This window comes from Oncorhynchus mykiss, chromosome 26 (genome assembly GCF_057628025.1).
Source record: "Oncorhynchus mykiss isolate SJ-2025 chromosome 26, ASM5762802v1, whole genome shotgun sequence".
In the NCBI taxonomy this organism is placed as follows: Eukaryota; Metazoa; Chordata; class Actinopteri; order Salmoniformes; family Salmonidae; genus Oncorhynchus; species Oncorhynchus mykiss.
In genome coordinates this window covers 16,116,631-16,133,047 of record NC_143047.1, presented here as the reverse complement: position 1 = coordinate 16,133,047, position 16,417 = coordinate 16,116,631, and the positions used below count along the sequence as shown (strand labels likewise).

At 47.7% G+C, this 16,417-nt stretch overlaps 1 protein-coding gene across 1 annotated transcript in view; it reads right to left on the bottom strand.

Moving 5' to 3' along the window:
• Positions 1-16,417, bottom strand: part of LOC110506093 (potassium/sodium hyperpolarization-activated cyclic nucleotide-gated channel 4-like) — an 84,366-nt gene that overhangs the window by 13,179 nt on the left and 54,770 nt on the right. The window contains exons 5-6 of the mRNA XM_090222248.1: positions 6,313-6,459; positions 5,835-6,075 (exon numbers count right to left, since the gene is read on the bottom strand). Of these exons, the coding sequence (XP_090078374.1) occupies positions 5,835-6,075; positions 6,313-6,459 (388 nt within the window). The remainder of the gene's footprint in view (positions 1-5,834; positions 6,076-6,312; positions 6,460-16,417) is intronic.

Below are 16,417 nucleotides of genomic sequence, written 5' to 3'. Positions count from 1 at the left end.
GCCAAGTCAAAGTCCAGACCTGAATCCAATCGAGAATCTGTGGAAAGAACTGAAAACTGCTGTTCACAAATGCTCTCCATCCAACCTCACTGAGCTCGAGCTGTTTTGCAAGGAGGAATGGGAAAAAATTTCAGTCTCTCGATGTGCAAAACTGATAGAGACATACCCCAAGCGACTTACAGCTGTAATCGCAGCAAAAGGTGGCGCTACAAAGTATTAATTTAAGGGGGCTGAATAATTTTGCACACCCAATTTTTCAGTTTTTGATTTGTTAAAAACGTTTGAAATATCCAATAAATGTCGTTCCACTTCATGATTGTGTCCCACTTGTTGTTGATTCTTCACAAAAAAATACAGTTTTATATCTTTATGTTTGAAGCCTGAAATGTGGCAAAAGGTCGCAAAGTTCAAGGGGGCCGAATACTTTCGCAAGGCACTGTATTAATGCATACTGTTACTGATGACAAGCATGTACTGTACAGGACATTAATGATCTTACACACATACATCTACAGTATAGTCATCAATACAGAAAATGCGCACATTCAGAGTGTCCACCCCCCTCTGCCCCTTGGTGTTTGTTTCTTGGAAATGCTCACTTTCTCTCATTCCTGTTTGGTAGGGCTGAGAGAGGGAGAGAGGGGGAGAGAGATGGAGGGAGAAGGAGCGAGAGGGAGCGAGATGGAGAGGGAGGGAGAGGGAGAGAGAGGGAGAGAGAGGGAGAGAGAGAGAGAGAGAGAGAGAGAGAGAGAGAGAGAGAGAGGGAGCGAGCGAGAGGGAGGGAGAGAGAGGGAGAGAAAGGGAGGGAGAAGGAGCAAGAGGGAGAGAGAGGGAGCGAGAGAGAGAGAGAGAGGGAGCGAGCGAGAGGGAGGGAGAGAGAGGGAGAGAAAGGGAGGGAGAAGGAGCAAGAGGGAGAGAGAGGGAGCGAGAGAGAGAGAGAGAGGGGGGAGAGAGGGAGAGGGAGGGAGGGAGAGAGAGGGAGAGAGGGAGAGAGGGAGAGAGGGAGAGAGAGAGAGAGAGAGAGAGAGAGAGAGAGAGAGGGAGCGAGCGAGAGGGAGGGAGAGAGAGGGAGAGAAAGGGAGGGAGAAGGAGCAAGAGGGAGAGAGAGGGAGCGAGAGAGAGAGAGAGAGGGGGGAGAGAGGGAGAGGGAGGGAGGGAGAGAGAGGGAGAGAGGGAGAGAGGGAGAGAGGGAGAGAGAGAGAGAGAGAGAGAGAGAGAGAGAGAGAGAGAGAGAGAGAGAGAGAGAGAGAGAGGGAGAAGTGACATATCCCTGGTGTTCCTCTTACATCAATTCATTTCATGAATGACTAACTCATGTTTGGTAACAAACTCCCTATGGCTGCATGGTGGGCTTGGGTTGGTCGGCCTTGCCTCCCCCTGGAGCAGCCAGTCTGGTCCTGGATGCTAGGAATAGCTGCCGGATAATGGAGTCAAAACCTGCAAAGCCCAGCGCATCTAACGCGTTTGGGGGAAATAATTGCAGATCCAGGGCTTAAATATTTAATGCGAGGCAACCAGTTCCGTTCCAAAAACGGTGCATTTGCAGTGGCAGTGGTGCTTCGTGTTGATCCATGCAATTCAGGCGTAAGTCAAAATAAATGTTTAAATAGAGGGAAATCAACAACAAAGAAAGATGATGCTCCACTCCTCCCTCACCCAGGGAGACACACCAGGCAGGCTGAAATGTTGATTCATCCTGGCATACACACACACACGACACACACACACACACACACACACACACACACACACACACACACACACACACACACACACACACACACACACACACACACACACACAGGCAGAGATAGATTGCTTCCCATCTCTCTATTATTTGCGGCGCCCCCCAGGGAGAGGGCACGGAGACGGTCCAGAGCAGGGAGCGACGTAATTAAACTTCGGCAGGCAGGTCATGTGCTGTTAAATGCTTCACTGCGGTTTCTCATTACTTAAACAGTGTCTTGTCAATGATACACTGTCACTGTCACTGTCCAAATGAATTGGTATTTGGTAAGAGGACTGGCTAGAGCTAAGTCATTCACGTGTCATACACTCCCTGACACCATAAGAAGAGCTATCTGACCCTGTTGGTGGAAAGAACAAATAGCACGTGATTTTTCTGTAAAACCTTGGAAATGCAGGACTGAAAAGCCTGAAAGCATTTTAGCCTTATTTACCTTTTGACAAGTATTTTACCATAAACCGTACACTGTATATCAGGGGTTGGAACTGGTTAATAGTGGTATTTTACCATAAACCCTACACTGTATATCAGGGGTTGGAACTGGTTAATAGTGGTATTTTACCATAAACCGTACACTGTATATCAGGGGTTGGAACTGGTTAATAGTGCTATTTTACCATAAACCCTACACTGTATATCAGGGGTTGGAACTGGTTAATAGTGGTATTTTATCATAAACCCTACACTGTATATCAGGGGTTGGAACTGGTTAATAGTGGTATTTTATCATAAACCGTACACTGTATATCAGGGGTTGGAACTGGTTAATAGTGGTATTTTACCATAAACCCTACACTGTATATCAGGGGTTGGAACTGGTTAATAGTGGTATTTTACCATAAACCGTACACTGTATATCAGGGGTTGGAACTGGTTAATAGTGGTATTTTACCATAAACCCTACACTGTATATCAGGGGTTGGAACTGGTTAATAGTGGTATTTTATCATAAACCCTACACTGTATATCAGGGGTTGGAACTGGTTAATAGTGCTATTTCTATGAAAAAAACATCTACAAAGTTCCTATGCAAATCCCTCACTCTGTAACTCAGAAACGTATTTGAGTGTCTGCCTGCAAGCTGAAAATCTTTGCCAGTATGTGTGCTACCGGCCCCTCCCCCCTCAGAACCATAGTACTGTACTGATGTTACAAGAGGGATTCAGAAGATAGGGAGAGATATTTATCACAGTTTTACAGTTGACAGTTTAGTCATTCAGTTTAGTCATTCAGGAGCAATTAGGGTTAAGTGCCTTGTTCAAGGGCACTTTGACAGATTTTTCACCTAGTTGGCTCGGGGAATTTGACCAGCAACATTTTAGTTACTGGTTAGTTACTCAACGCTCTTAACCGCTATGCTACCTGCCGCCCATTTCTTTAGCTAGAGAAGAATGGATTCACTTTTTCCAGTGGTGGAAAAAGTGCCTGATTTGTCAAACTTGAGTAAAAGTAAAGATACTTTAATAGACTCAAGTAAATGATGTCCAGGGATGATCTCTTTATAAGTTGGTGAATTGGACAATTTTCCTGTCCTGCTAAGCATTCAAAATGTAACAAGTACTTTTGGGTGTCGGGGAAACTGTATGGAGTAAAAAAATACATAATTTTCTTTTCGGAATGTAGTGAAATAAAAGTAAAAGTTGTCAAAAATATAAAGAGTAAAGAACAGATATCAACAAAAAACGACTTAAGTAGAACCTAAAATGATTTTTTACCTAAGTACTTTACACCACTGACTTTTTCAATGCTAGTAGTTAAGGATACTATAGGCCTAGTTATCGCATAGGATTTATTAACTACAAAAATGTAAGACATGTTTTTAATTCTAGTGCCATTCTGCACACACAGGCTTGTTAGCCAGCTAGCTCAAAGGACATTAAAAGTTCCTCCATTGAAGCCGCTCCTCCCAGGTATAATTCTGTGGACCTAATTCAGATAATGCATGTCATAACAAGATGCCCAGTATAATAAATCATTTTAAAAAAGTACTTTTCTGGAGTTCCAACCAGTTCTGAACTTTATTGTTCTGGTCGGAACAGTGGAACTGAACAAAAAAAATAGTGGTTCTGTTCAGAATGAAACGATTGGAAAATAATTTCAGCTCCAACCCCTGTACAGTGGGACAAAAAAGTATTTAGTCAGCCACCAATTGTGCAAGTTCTCCCACTTAAAAAGATGAGAGAGGCCTGTAATTTTCCTCATAGGTACACTTCAACTATGACAAATGAGAAAAAAAAATGCAGAAGATCACATTGTAGGATTTTTAATGAATTTATTTGCAAATTATGGTGGAAAATAAGTATTTGGTCACCTACAAACAAGCAAGATTTCTGTCTCTCACAGACCTGTAACTTCTTCTTTAAGAGGCTCCTCTGTCCCCCACTTGTTACCTGTATTAATGACACCTGTTTGAACTTGCTATCAGTATAAAAGACCTGTCCACAACCTCAAACAGTCACACTCCAAACTCCACTATGGCCAAGACCAAAGAGCCGTCAAAGGACACCAGAAATAAAATTGTAGACCTGCACCAGGCTGGGAAGACTGAATCTGCACTAGGTAAGCAGCGTGGTTTGAAGAAATCAACTGTGGGAGCAATTATTAGGAAATGGAAGACATACAAGACCACTGATAATCTCCCTCGATCTGGGGCTCCACGCAAGATCTCACCCCGTGGGGTCAAAATGATCACAAGAACGGTGAGCAAAAATCCCAGAACCACACGGAGGGACCTAGTGAATGACCTGCAGAGAGCTGGGACCAAAGTAACAATACTTACCATCAGTAACACACTACACCGCCAGGGACTCAAATCCTGCAGTGCCAAACGTGTCCCCCTGCTTAAGCCAGTACATGTCCAGGCCCGTCTGAAGTTTGCAAGAGAGCATTTGGATGATCCAGAAGAAGATTGGGAGAATGTCATATGGTCAGATGAAACCAAAATAGAAGTTTTTGGTAGAAACTCAACTCATCGTGTTTGGAGGACAAAGAATGCTGAGTTGCATCCAAAGAACACCATACCTACTGTGAAGCATGGGGGTGGAAACATCATGCTTTGGGGCTGTTTTTCTGCAAAGGGACCAGGACGACGGATCCGTGTAAAGGAAAGAATGAATGGGGCCATGTATCGTGAGATTTTGAGTGAAAACCTCCTTCCATCAGCAAGGGCATTGAAGATGAAACGTGGCTGGGTCTTTCAGCATGACAATGATCCCAAACACACCGCCCGGGCAAAGAAGGAGTGGCTTCGTAAGAAGCATTTCAAGGTCCTGGAGCGGCCTAGACAGTCTCCAGATCTCAACCCCATAGAAAATCTTTGGAGGGAGTTGAAAGTCTGTGTTGCCCAGCAACAGCCCCAAAACATCCCTGCTCTAGAGGAGATCTGCATGGAGGAATGGGCCAAAATACCAGCAACAGTGTGTGAAAACCTTGTGAAGACTTACAGAAAACGTTTGACCTCTGTCATTGCCAACAAAGGGTATATAACAAAGTATTGAGATAAACTTTTGTTATTGACCAAATACTTATTTTCCACCATAATTTGCAAATAATTCATAAAAAATCCTACAATGTGATTCTCTGGATTTTTTTTCTCATTTTGTCTGTCATAGTTGAAGTGTACCTATGATGAAAATTACAGGCCTCTCTCATCTTTTTAAATGGGAGAACTTGCACAATTGGTGGCTGACTAAATACTTTTTTGCCCCACTGTATATGTCAACTATGTTCTTCTTTATAAAATACAGCTCATATTGATCATTGGAAGAGTAAACAGCCTCACATAAAACATATCAAATCAGCAGGCACCCTGCAGAATGACAGGCAGAATAATGAGTAATGCTTTAGACAACCCTGTTATCAGGGCCAGCTCGTGAGAGACAAGAACAGAGCAGAAATTCCATTTACACTCATGCAGTTGTGCAGTGTGCCTGAAAGCAGACCTAGGCTGACCTCTTAAGAAGCTAATTTGTGCTGTTGTCTTTTTCCAGGCCACCATTATGAATATTAAAGCTGAAGAGGGTTTAAGCTCTGCAGCACAATGTGTGTGTGTGACCTTTCTTCTGCCCTGGTACACTCTTCATCTTACCCCCGAAGTAGGATCCGTCTAACAGCTTGGTTTCCTTGTTGCCCTTGGTGAGAACGCTGACCACTCCGTGCTGGATGAAGTACATCTTCTTGCCGATGGTGCCCTCTCTGATGATGTAGTCTCCGGGCTGGAACACCTCGAAGCGCAGCTTGGTCAGCATGGAGGTCACAAAGTTGGGGTCCGCGTTGGCAAACAGTGGCATGGAAGCCACCAGCTTTCGACAGTTAAAGTTAACGATTTCCTGCAAACAGGAACACACATTCACACACGCACACGCACACACAGAGGAAGATGGATGCTTTAGTTTACAGCCCCTCAGAGAGACAGAAAGTGCTCAGAGAATAATTCATCCCAACGTTGAAAGAGTGATTATCAGCAGTTATGGCACTTCAAAATCACGACCCACACAACAATTTCCCTTTGCGATTAATACGTATTCTATTTTAACACCCACACACAACCCCCAGCCCTCTCCCACCTCTCTGAGTGGCTCGTTGAGTTCTCCCAGGATGCTCTCCTCGTCAAACATCTTGCCTTGGTAGCGATGCTCGTAGTAGTCATGGATCCTCTGCCTCATATCAGCCGGCAGCTTGTGGAAGGACATGTACTGCTCCACCTGTTTGTACTGCCGGCCAGGGAGAGAGAGAGAGATGAAACACAATAAGGTCAGTCCAAGGTCACCGCCCCCACAGCACTGTGACTAAGTCATACCCTACAGGTTACTAAAGGCTTAGAGGTCAAGCCCTCCATACAACACATCAGATATACACACAGCACACAAGACTGCTTGTACATTTTTCCCCACACAAAAGAAAAGCAGAAAATAGCAGATGTTTATAATACGGTATATTTCCATTCTGAATATGCACTGGCTGGCAGCTCAGAGGAGGAATCAGTGGATAGAGAGAGAGAGAGAGAGAGAGAGGGGGGGGAGAGAGAGAGAGAGACAGAGAGAGAGACAGAGAGAGAGAGAGAGAGAGAGAGAGAGAGAGAGAGAGAGAGAGGGGGGGGAGAGAGAGAGAGAGAGAGAGAGAGAGAGAGAGAGAGAAAACGATGGGGAGAGGCACTGATTGGGAACACATTTCCCTAAGTACTGTACTGTATCTGATTGCAAGCAGAATCCATTGATGAGAAAAGGGAGAAGATTGAAGGGGGAAATCACACAGGAACCTCCTACGCACGCACGTACGCACACACACAGAACAATCACATGTGGACCACCAAACACCACAGGGTCATGAGCCAACTCAGCAGAGACAGTTGAGACCTTGTTAATCGGGCGGGGGGTATAGAGGTGACACAGGTCTATTTGTGGCACAAGATGTGGCGCGGGCGGGGTAGTGGGAGTAATCACAGTTGGGTAATTAGCAGAGTTACTACGGGGACACAGATAAGGTGAGTGTCATTCAGACCACACACAGAAAGACATTGGGATAGCTCCATTTAGTCACAGACACCGGCTTCGTTCGGGTTTCCTTTCTCAGTGCATCGACTTCTGAGGTGGATGAACAGAGCAGAGGGGGGAAGAAAAGATGGCGGGTGGAAGGAAAAGAAAGAGAGAGAAAGAAAGTTTCTTAATATGAGATTCACAACAGTATGAATGAAAGAATCCACTGAGGGAGCTGGGATGAGACTGTATTCAGAGCACGCCTCCAAAACCACTGTCTGCAAACAGAGGAAGAGAGAACCGGAGAGAGACAGCATTCAGAGCACGCCTCCAGAACCACTGTCTGCTAACAGAGGAAGAGAGAACTGGAGAGAGAGACAGCATTCAGAGCACGCCACCAAAACCACTGTCTGCAAACAGAGGAAGAGAGAACCGGAGAGAGACAGCATTCAGAGCACGCCACCAGAACCACTGTCTGCTAACAGAGGAAGAGAGAACCAGAGAGAGAGACAGCATTCAGAGCACGCCTCCAGAACCACTGTCTGCAAACAGAGGAAGAGAGAACCGGAGAGAGAGACAGCATTCAGAGCACGCCTCCAGAACCACTGTCTGCAAACAGAGGAAGAGAGAACCGGAGAGAGAGAGAGCATTCAGAGCACGCCTCCAAAACCACTGTCTGCAAACAGAGGAAGAGAGAACCGGAGAGAGACAGCATTCAGAGCACGCCTCCAAAACCACTGTCTGCAAACAGAGGAAGAGAGAACCGGAGAGAGAGACAGCATTCAGAGCACGCCTCCAAAACCACTGTCTGCAAACAGAGGAAGAGAGAACCGGAGAGAGACAGCATTCAGAGCACGCCTCCAGAACCACTGTCTGCAAACAGAGGAAGAGAGAACCGGAGAGAGAGACAGCATTCAGAGCACGCCTCCAAAACCACTGTCTGCAAACAGAGGAAGAGAGAACCGGAGAGAGACAGCATTCAGAGCACGCCTCCAGAACCACTGTCTGCAAACAGAGGAAGAGAGAACCGGAGAGAGAGACAGCATTCAGAGCACGCCTCCAAAACCACTGTCTGCAAACAGAGGAAGAGAGTACCGGAGAGAGAGAGAGAGCATTCAGAGCACGCCTCCAGAACCACTGTCTGCTAACAGAAGAAGAGAGAACCGGAGAGAGAGAGAGAGAGCATTCAGAGCACTCCTCCAGAACCACTGTCTGCAAACAGAGGAAGAGAGAACCGGAGAGAGACAGCATTCAGAGCACGCCTCCAAAACCACTGTCTGCAAACAGAGGAAGAGAGAACCGGAGAGAGACAGCATTCAGAGCACTCCTCCAGAACCACTGTCTGCAAACAGAGGAAGAGAGAACCGGAGAGAGACAGCATTCAGAGCACGCCTCCAAAACCACTGTCTGCAAACAGAGGAAGAGAGAACCGGAGAGAGACAGCATTCAGAGCACTCCTCCAGAACCACTGTCTGCAAACAGAGGAAGAGAGAACCGGAGAGAGAGAGAGAGCATTCAGAGCACGCCTCCAGAACCACTGTCTGCAAACAGAGGAAGAGAGAACCGGAGAGAGAGACAGCATTCAGAGCACGCCTCCAGAACCACTGTCTGCAAACAGAGGAAGAGAGAACCGGAGAGAGAGACAGCATTCAGAGCACGCCTCCAGAACCACTGTCTGCAAACAGAGGAAGAGAGAACCGGAGAGAGAGAGAGAGAGCATTCAGAGCACGCCTCCAGAACCACTGTCTGCTAACAGAGGAAGAGAGAACCGGAGAGAGAGAGAGAGCATTCAGAGCACGCCTCCAGAACCACTGTCTGCAAACAGAGGAAGAGAGAACCGGAGAGAGAGACAGCATTCAGAGCACTCCTCCAGAACCACTGTCTGCAAACAGAGGAAGAGAGAACCGGAGAGAGAGACAGCATTCAGAGCACGCCTCCAGAACCACTGTCTGCAAACAGAGGAAGAGAGAACCGGAGAGAGAGACAGCATTCAGAGCACGCCTCCAGAACCACTGTCTGCAAACAGAGGAAGAGAGAACCGGAGAGAGAGAGAGAGAGCATTCAGAGCATGCCTCCAGAACCACTGTCTGCAAACAGAGGAAGAGAGAACCGGAGAGAGAGACAGCATTCAGAGCACGCCTCCAGAACCACTGTCTGCAAACAGAGGAAGAGAGAACCGGAGAGAGAGAGAGAGAGAGAGAGAGAGAGCAGTTCAAACAATGGAACAACAGAGCAATGACATGAATTACAAAAACGTCAATACAAGATGCTGGCTGATGGTGTGTGTGTGTGTGTGTGTGTGTGTGTGTGTGTGTCTGTGTGTGTGTGTGTGTGTGTGTTGTACACACATTCATGTGATTTTCCCTCCCTGTGTGTGCCTATGTATCTATGTAAGGTGTTACAATTGGTAACAACAAAATCCCTGTGGCACCTGAGCTAAAATCTACTATCGCATGATTCAACCCCCCAAAAAGAGGAGGAGAGGGGGCTGGTTTTACAGTGAGGACGTGTGTGTGAGGAGGATGAGATCTCTCTGGGCCGATTCACTTGCACCAGGAGAGAGATCAAAGCACACAGAAATAAGAAACAGCAGCAGGTAGAGGAGCATCACAGACCTTCACTACACTAAGCCCAGGCTGAATGGAAAGTCACTATATTCTACTGTTAAGCCTAGGTTACACTTTGATCAACCCTGATACGCTTCATACAGGCATAATACTGTTACAACAGATGGGGGGGGGGGGGGGGGGGGTAACCTTACGTGTCTCTTTCCCCAAGCTGAATGTACAGTCAGAGTGGACAGCCATTTCATCCTCTGAGATGTTCTCCTAAAACATAGATAGCCCTGCGTCAGCCCCGTGTCGGAATGAATTACAAATCAGAGAGGAGAGGCTGTGCAGAAATAATACACACTAACATACGGCACTCGGTGGCCACAGACCTCATGATAACCACACACTCCCTCTCTCCTTCCAACTGTCTCCCGGAGAGAAACCTGTTACCTCCAGCCACTGACCTCAACCACACACTCCCGCTATCTCCCTCCATCCCACCTCTCACCCTCCCTCCCCCTCTCCAGGAGAGAGAGAAACCTGTTACCTCCAGCCACTGACCTCAACCACACACTCCCGCTATCTCCCTCCATCCCACCTCTCACCCTCCCTCCCCCTCTCCAGGAGAGAGAAACCTGTTACCTCCAGGGAGACATCACTAATGACAGTGGGTAGTGACTGGCTCCCTGAGAATCAGACCCCTGTGATGAGGTGCCCGCAGCAGTGCCTGAAGAGAAACATTAGTGCTGCTTACAAAATGGCACCCTGTTACCTCCAGCCACTGACCTCAACCACACACTCCCGCTATCTCCCTCTATCCCACCTCTCACCCTCCCTCCCCCTCTCCAGGAGAGAGAAACCTGTTACCTCCAGGGAGACATCACTAATGACAGTGGGTAGTGACTGGCTCCCTGAGAATCAGACCCCTGTGATGAGGTGCCCGCAGCAGTGCCTGAAGAGAAACATTAGTGCTGCTTACAAAATGGCACCCTATTCCCTATAGTGCCCTGGTCCTGGTCAAAGGTAGTGCACTAAATAGGGAATAGGGTGCCATTAAGGAGGCAACCAGGGCCTGGCCAGTCGGAGGGAGCAGGTCACTCAACGTGAGCGCACAGTGCACAACAGGCTCACTGCTGTCACTGCTGACGCACACACACACAAAAACACATACACACGTCAAGGCAGAAAACGGGAGGGAGCCAGCTAATGAAGTAATGCTCGCTCTCGCTTCATGGAAGAGCAACAACTGCATGTCTGTCTGTCTGTCTGTCTGTCTGTCTGTCTGTCTGTGTCTCTCTCTCTGCGTCTCTCTCTCTATATCTGCCTTTTCAATCCCCTCTCTGCTCTCCTTTTCAACACTCTCCTTTCTAACTGATGTCTTTATAAGGAAGGTCTATAATTCTGACCTCCGCTCAGTTTTCACTTCTGTCTTTCACCTCATCCTCAGATGTAGACAAGTCTCTGTCCGTCTGGATCTAGCCAGAGGCTCCCGAGCCTGCCTTCCGAATCACATTTCTCCTCCTCCATCTCCTCGCCCTCCTCTCCTCTACAGAATGAAGGACAGTCTGGAGCCGAGTGTGAGCCTGTGCATGCGGACGATGCCGAGCGGTCGACCGTGACCAGTCACCTCCAAAATGGTGGCAGGCGGAGGAGCAGGAGCCGCGGTGGCTTTTTAACGTGTTGCATCCCGTGATCACGTTCAAAGGCATACACACACACACATATACGGATGCACACACACACACACACACACACACACATGCATGCACATAATATGTACACCTAAACAAATACTCATGTACACACACAGATGTGCACACCCACACACACGACGCTACAACAGACACAGGAGTTCAAGGGTCGAGCGTCTGAATTAGGATGATGTAGCTGAAAGTGAAAGGTGGAGTTTGAGAGCAAACCACACTCAGATATAGACACTAAATGCACCTGATAAAGGACCTTAAAACAACATGGTCAGAACTGGGGATCATATTCCTTTAATCCTGGTTATACTCTTATAATGCATCATTCATAAATAAAATGGCAGCATTCATAATGCTGTGCCTTGAAAAATCTATGAAAAAAACGCTAATCTGGAAAACTAAATTATAGAACTTCAAAAGAAGAAAGAGATGCAGAAAAAACATGAAGATATTCATTCCCAGGGCATCTGAGAGATGAATTCTAAGCCCTGCCATGAGCTAAGCATGGAATCTATCTCTTATCAGGAAGTCTATTCAAATGAAATCTCTTGGTATAAATTTGAACATTTCCTGATCTGATGATGAACCAGAATGTCACAATCTTCCTCTTCTTCAGAGAACTAGTCCTCCTGTCCAATCCTGTCCAACACAATGAGAAAGTCCTCCTGTCCAATCCTGTCCAACACAATGAGAAAGTCCTCCTGTCCAATCCTGTCCAACAGAATGAGAAAGTCCTCCTGTCCAATCCTGTCCAACACAATGAGAAAGTCCTCCTGTCCAATCCTGTCCAACACAATGAGAAAGTCCTCCTGTCCAATCCTGTCCAACACAATGAGAAAGTCCTCCTGTCCAATCCTGTCCAACAGAATGAGAAAGTCCTCCTGTCCAATCCTGTCCAACACAATGAGAAAGTCCTCCTGTCCAATCCTGTCCAACACAATGAGAAAGTCCTCCTGTCCAATCCTGTCCAACACAATGAGAAAGTCCTCCTGTCCAATCCTGTCCAACACAATGAGAAAGTCCTCCTATCCAATCCTGTCCAACACAATGAGAAAGTCCTCCTGTCCAATCCTGTCCAACACAATGAGAAAGTACTCCTGTGGTACTCCTGAAGATTACAACCTGTCTGTCTTTCTCTGTAACCTGTCTGTCTTTCTCTGTAACCTGCCTGTCTGTCTTTCTCTGTAACATTTCTGTCTGTCTTTCTCTGTAAACTGCCTGTCTGTCTTTTTTTGTAACCTTTCTGTCTGTCTTTCTCTGTAAACTGCCTGTCTGTCTTTCTCTGTAACCTGCCTGTCAGTCTTTCTTTGTAACCTTTCTGTCTGTCTTTCTCTGTAAACTGCCTGTCTGTCTTTCTCTGTAACCTGCCTGTCAGTCTTTCTTTGTAACCTTTCTGTCTGTCTTTCTTTGTAACCTTTCTGTCTGTCTTTCTCTGTAACCTGTCTGCCTGTCTGTCTGTCTGTCTTTCTCTGTAACCTGTCTGTCTGTGTAACCTGTCTGTCTTTCTCTGAAACCTGTCTGTGTCACGCCCTGGTCTTAGTATTTTGTGTTTTCTTTATTATTTTGGTCAGGCCAGGGTGTGACATGGGTTCATTATGTGGTGTGTTTTGACTTGGGGTTTTTTCGTACGTATTGGGATTGTGGCTTAGTGGGGTTTTCTAGGTAAGTCTATGGCTGTCTGGAGGCAGGTGTTTATCGTTGTCTCTGATTGGGAACCATATTTAGGCAGCCATATTCTTTGAGTGTTTGGTGGGTGATTGTTCCTGTCTCTGTGTTTTGCACCAGACAGGGCTGTTTTAGGTTTTCGCACATTTATTGTTTTGTTAGTTATTTCATGTATAGTGTCTTTATAAATGAAAGAACATGAATAACCACCATGCTGCATTTTGGTCCACTTCTTCTTCAGATGAAGAAAACCGTTACAGAATCACCCACCACAACAGGACCAAGCGGCGTGGTGACAGGCAGCGGCAGCAGGTGCTACGAAGTCTGGAGTATACGACTTGGGAGGAGATGGACAGGTGGGCGGTCGACCCAGGGAGAGTGCCGGAGCCCGCCTGGGATTCGCTGGAGCAGTGCGAAAAGGGTTATAGGAGAATGGAGTTGGAAAGACAAGCACGGCGGCGCGGACGGAAGCCCGAGAGTCAGCCCCAAAAATTTATTGGGGGGGGGGGCTCAGGGAGAGTGTGGCAGAGTCAGGAGTCAGACCTGAGCCAACTCCCCCTGTTTATCGTGAGGAGCCAAGGAGGAGACCAGAACCAGAGCCGGTGTTGGAGGTGAGCGAAGCAGAGACTGTGAAGGAGTTAATGGGGAAATTGGAGGAGAGAGTTATGAGGGAGTTGCTGTGTTGGTGCTTTAGGTACGGAATTCCCCCTGACGGAGCGTGTCGGATTTGATGGCACCTGGGTCAGTGCTCCATACTCGTCCTGAGGTGCGTGTTAGTCGGCTGGTGAAGATTGTGCCAGCCTCACGCACTAGGCCTCCTGTGCATCTCCCTAGCCTTACACGTCCTGTGCCAGCCCTGCTCTCAAGATCTCCAGTACGCCTTCACGGTCCGGTCCATCCTGTGCCACCTCCACACACCAGTCCTCCGGTGGCAGCTCCCCGCACCAGGCTTCCTGTGCGTGTTCTCGGCCCAGTACCGCCAGCACCACGCACCAGGCCTACAGTGCGCCTCGCCTGTCCAGCGCTGCCAGAGCCTTCTTCCTCTCCAGCGCTGCCGGAGTCTCCCGCCTGTTCAGCGCAGTCAGAGTCTTCCACCTCTACAGCGCTGCCGGAGTCTCCCGCCTGTTCAGAGCTGCCAGTCTGCATGGAGCTGCCAGTCTGCATGGAGCTGCCAGTCTGCATGGAGCTGCCAGTCTGCATGGAGCTGCCAGTCTGCATGGAGCTGCCAGTCTGCAAGGAGCCGCCAGAGCTGCCAGTCTGCATGGAGCCGCAAGAGCTGCCAGTCTGCATGGAGCTGCCAGTCTGCATGGAGCCGCCAGAGCTGCCAGTCTGCATGGAGCCGCCAGTCTGCATGGAGCCACCAGAGCTGCCAGTCTGCATGGAGCAGCCAGAGCCGCCAGTCAGCCAGGATCTTCCAGATCCGCCAGTCAGCCAGGATCCGCCAGGATCTGCCAGAACTGCCAGTCAGCCAGGATCTGCCAGAACTGCCAGGATCTGCCAGAACCATTAACCTGCCTGAGCTACCCCTCAGTGCCGAGCTACCCCTCAGTGCCGAGCTACCCCTCAGTGCCGAGCTACCCCTCAGTGCCGAGCTACCCCTCAGTCCAGTGGGGCCCTTGCTGAGGACTACTAGGCCAAGGTCGGCGGCGAGGGTCGCCTATCTAAGGACGCAAGGCAAATGGACTAAGACTTTGTTTGAGTGGGGTCCACGTCCCGAGCCAGAGCCGCCACCGTGGACAGACGCCCACCCGGACCCTCCCCTATGGGTTTAGTTGTGCGGCCGGGAGTCTAGTCTAGTTGTGCGGCTGGGGTTTTCTAGGTAAGTCTATGGCTGTCGGGAGTGGTTCTCAGTCAGAGGCAGGTGTTTATCGTTGTCTCTGATGGGAACCATATTTAGGCAGCCATATTCTTTGAGTGTTTGGTGGGTGATTGTTCGTGTCTCTGTGTTTTGCACCAGACAGGGCTGTTTTAGGTTTTCGCACATTTATTGTTTTGTTAGTTATTTCATGTATAGTGTCTTTATAAATGAAAGAACATGAATAACCACCATGCTGCATTTTGGTCCACTTCAGTCTGTCTATGCCCTGTTGACATCTCTCTGTGGGAACTGGGAAGCATCAGATTTATCACAGACATTTGCTCCGTTTCAATGACGACAAGGATTTAGGTTTTCCAGTTGTCTTCTAACCTCCTGTATTCCCATAAAACACTGTCACTGCGGAATTCATCCATTTGTTATTGGCTTTGTAATGCAACACAATTTGATTCCCCTCAGCATGAAAGGGCATTAGCCAAGTGAAAAAAAGTGTCTTTGAAGATAATTCCCTGTTTGTGTTGTGAATCACTAGCACATACATTCTTAGAGAAAAATGTGTTATCTAGAACCTAAAAGGGTTCTTCAGCTGTCGCCATTGGAGAACCCTTTGAAGAACCATTTTTGGTTCCAGGTAGAACAGTTTTGGGAAGGGTTCTCCTATGGGGACAGCCAAAGAACCCCTTTGTAACCCTTTTTGCTAAGAGCGTGGCGACCGCATAGCCACAGCCACCGTCTGTCTCCTCCCCTGGGCTCCAGAGAGAGAGAGACATAGTGGACTAGGGCACTCGCCACTAGGGGATGGATCTCTCTTGAAGTGATGTGGCTGATAACACCCAGTGTGACAGGAAATGATGTTATATCCTCATAGCCATCAGTTCACTAACAAAAGAAACCTTGCTCCTCTTCTGCTACTTAGACAAATCCAATCATTGTCAGTACTGAGAAGCTAATCAGTTCTCCAGGGCATCCACTTTCTAACCGTAAACCTCTGCTGTCCGTATGTGTCAGTCATTTCAATCCAACACTCAGCTCCCATGAGAGAAAGGGATTTAGAGCCCTTGATGCTGTTTTACTGCACAATCCCTCCCTCACTCTCTCATCTCTCTCTACCCACTCTCTACCTTCTCTCTCGCTCTCTCTCTCTCTCCATATGGTCATACTGTGCTCTCGCTGTTTCACTTTCTCCCTCCTATCACTCTCTCTCTGTCTCTCTGCACTCTTAGGTGCTATCTAGAACCAAAAAGGGTTCTCCCATGGGGACAGCCTCGGAACCCTTTTTTTTTTAAGAGTATGTCTCTGTCGATCTCTCCCCAGTAGCCTCCTGTACCTCTCTACTCACTCTCTCCTCCTGGATGCAAATCTTTACCAAATAAAACATGCATAATTGATTTCCCAAAAGAGATGTCAGCCACTTAATTGTAATTTCTAAACATTTCTGTCTCCCCCTCTTCTGTGACTCC